The sequence below is a fragment of the Chrysochloris asiatica genome, unplaced genomic scaffold (genome assembly GCF_000296735.1).
Source record: "Chrysochloris asiatica unplaced genomic scaffold, ChrAsi1.0 scaffold00419, whole genome shotgun sequence".
Classification (NCBI taxonomy): Eukaryota; Metazoa; Chordata; class Mammalia; order Afrosoricida; family Chrysochloridae; genus Chrysochloris; species Chrysochloris asiatica.
In genome coordinates this window covers 803,176-805,176 of record NW_006408937.1, presented here as the reverse complement: position 1 = coordinate 805,176, position 2,001 = coordinate 803,176, and the positions used below count along the sequence as shown (strand labels likewise).

Sequence of the window (2,001 nt, the reverse complement as noted above, 5' to 3'; positions counted from 1 at the left end):
GTAACCAGCAAAGGCATGTGTGAATCCAGGCCTCCCTCTCAGTTCTAAGAGACAGAACACACAGGAGCCTGAAACATTGCAGACACCAAGTGAGTGGTTTGGAGGGACAGCATACTGAATTTCCCTGCTGCTCCCAGGGGTGACAAGTAGAGCTCTAGAATTGTTTGTGGTCCTGATGCAGGTGCCCATACAAGGAAGTGATCAGTTGCAGTTCCAGATTCCCAGGAATAAAGAAGTATGCGGGCCACACCAAAGAAGCCAACAGACTCAACCCCTGAGAACATTCCTTGGTTTTAGAAAAAAGGGTAAAAACAAAACAAAAAAAAGTGAAATTTGCAGCCCAGAAGGGAAATCTGGCTGTGAAGACTAGAATTGGAAGTGTAGACATTTGACTAAGTACACCCTTTTAGCCTCTCCCCTGTAGTAGAATTATTGGGGAACAATCCATTTCAATGATAGAACCGAAATCCTTTTCCTGGAAGAGCTTTTTGCTGTGGTCAGGTGACAGGAACAGCAGAAAGAGGCCTTTTTCTGGGCGTGGAGCCCAGGACTCGAAGGGAGGCTCTAGAAAACATCTGGTATGCTTGATATATAGAAGCCAGCGCTGCATGTGTGTGTTTTTGTGTGTATGTGCTTCTCTAATGCTGACTCACGGCATTGAAGCCACTCTGGAAACACCCCCACCCTTCTAACCAGCCAATTTACACACACCCCTTCAGCTCCTCCTTGATTCAAATGTTAGGTCAAGGGGAAGAAGGAAAAGGAATTCAAGAGCTGCTCTCAAACCTCTAGAATTCTCTGGACCCCACCTCTTGAGAAGAGAGGCTGACCTCAGTTCTGACTCAGTCAACTACAAGCTGGACTCTCCTCTTAAAGAACCAACACTGCTTAAAGCTTTGGATAAACTAGAGAGAGTCCACAAGTATTGTGCATTGTGCTGGAGGCAAGGAACTGACAACTGGCAGTCAAACAGAGAGATGGCAAGCCTGAGGCCCAGAACTCAAGCTGACCCTGAAATTGAACTTTTTGTGAAGGTAAGTTTTCCAGCTATAACACCAGCATGTGGAATATGTGATTTCTTGACTCCAGAGTAACTTCATCTTTTCTAAAATGTCAGCATTTGAGTTAGAGATATAAGATAGAATTTTGTAATTATTTTCAAAATTTGAATTCTTAAAGGGTGCCTAGGTTATTGGCTGTTCTTAGGTGACAATAGGGAACCATCTCACTAGAACAAAAAGCCCTATGCTGATTGGTAGTCAGAGCACCTAAATAACCTTCTCAGTGCCTTCGCAGGACAAATCCCTTCTCTGGGGCCTGCTTCTCCACTCCTACAATGAAGGGACCTAAAAAGATGAGCCTGCAAGGCTTTTCCAGCTGGAGAAATCTGGGTTGTATGAAGAGGGTTTGGAAAGATCCGGATAGGTAGAGATTAGGGCCAAGAATGGGCAAAGACCCCCTTTCCCACACCTAGTTCAAACAGAACTTTCTAAAATTCTCCTACACCAGACAAACATCACAGTAGAGTCCCATGAATACTGTGGGAGAAAACAAAAGACAGGAGTCTGTGTGTGTGTGTTATGTAAGAAGGAGGCATTTTAGAAAGCTGCTGTTTCCTCTTTATCATCTGCCTTAGAGTTTTTTCACATGTCTTAACTTTGTAGAAAAGTCCTTTGGAAAGCCCCGAAAGTAAGAGAGAGGAACATGTGTTTCTAAATTGACTCACCAAGAAAATACAAAGTTTCATATGGGATAGTCCTAAATCCTAGCTGAAATTAACTGTTTACTTTCCCTATATTTCCATTGAATAGTTAAAGTACTCAGAATAACCAAGTCTGATAACATACTTGACCCTTTTGTAAGCATTTTAGAGATACAGATATATATACATATGTTATGTTGTTCTTAAGTGCTGTCGAGTCGGTTCCGACCCATAGCGACCCTGTACAGGGTTTCCGAGGGTGTAAATCTTTATGGGAGTAGAAAGCCTCATCTTTCTCC

At 43.1% G+C, this 2,001-nt stretch overlaps 1 protein-coding gene across 1 annotated transcript in view; it reads left to right on the top strand.

Annotated features, from left to right (window-relative positions):
- The first annotated feature begins 766 nt into the window (after nt 1-766).
- Nucleotides 767-2,001, top strand: part of CLIC2 (chloride intracellular channel 2) — a 28,283-nt gene continuing 27,048 nt past the window's right edge. The window contains exon 1 of the mRNA XM_006876845.1: nt 767-1,034. Coding sequence (XP_006876907.1) covers nt 978-1,034 — 57 coding nt within the window. The 5' untranslated portion in view covers nt 767-977. The remainder of the gene's footprint in view (nt 1,035-2,001) is intronic.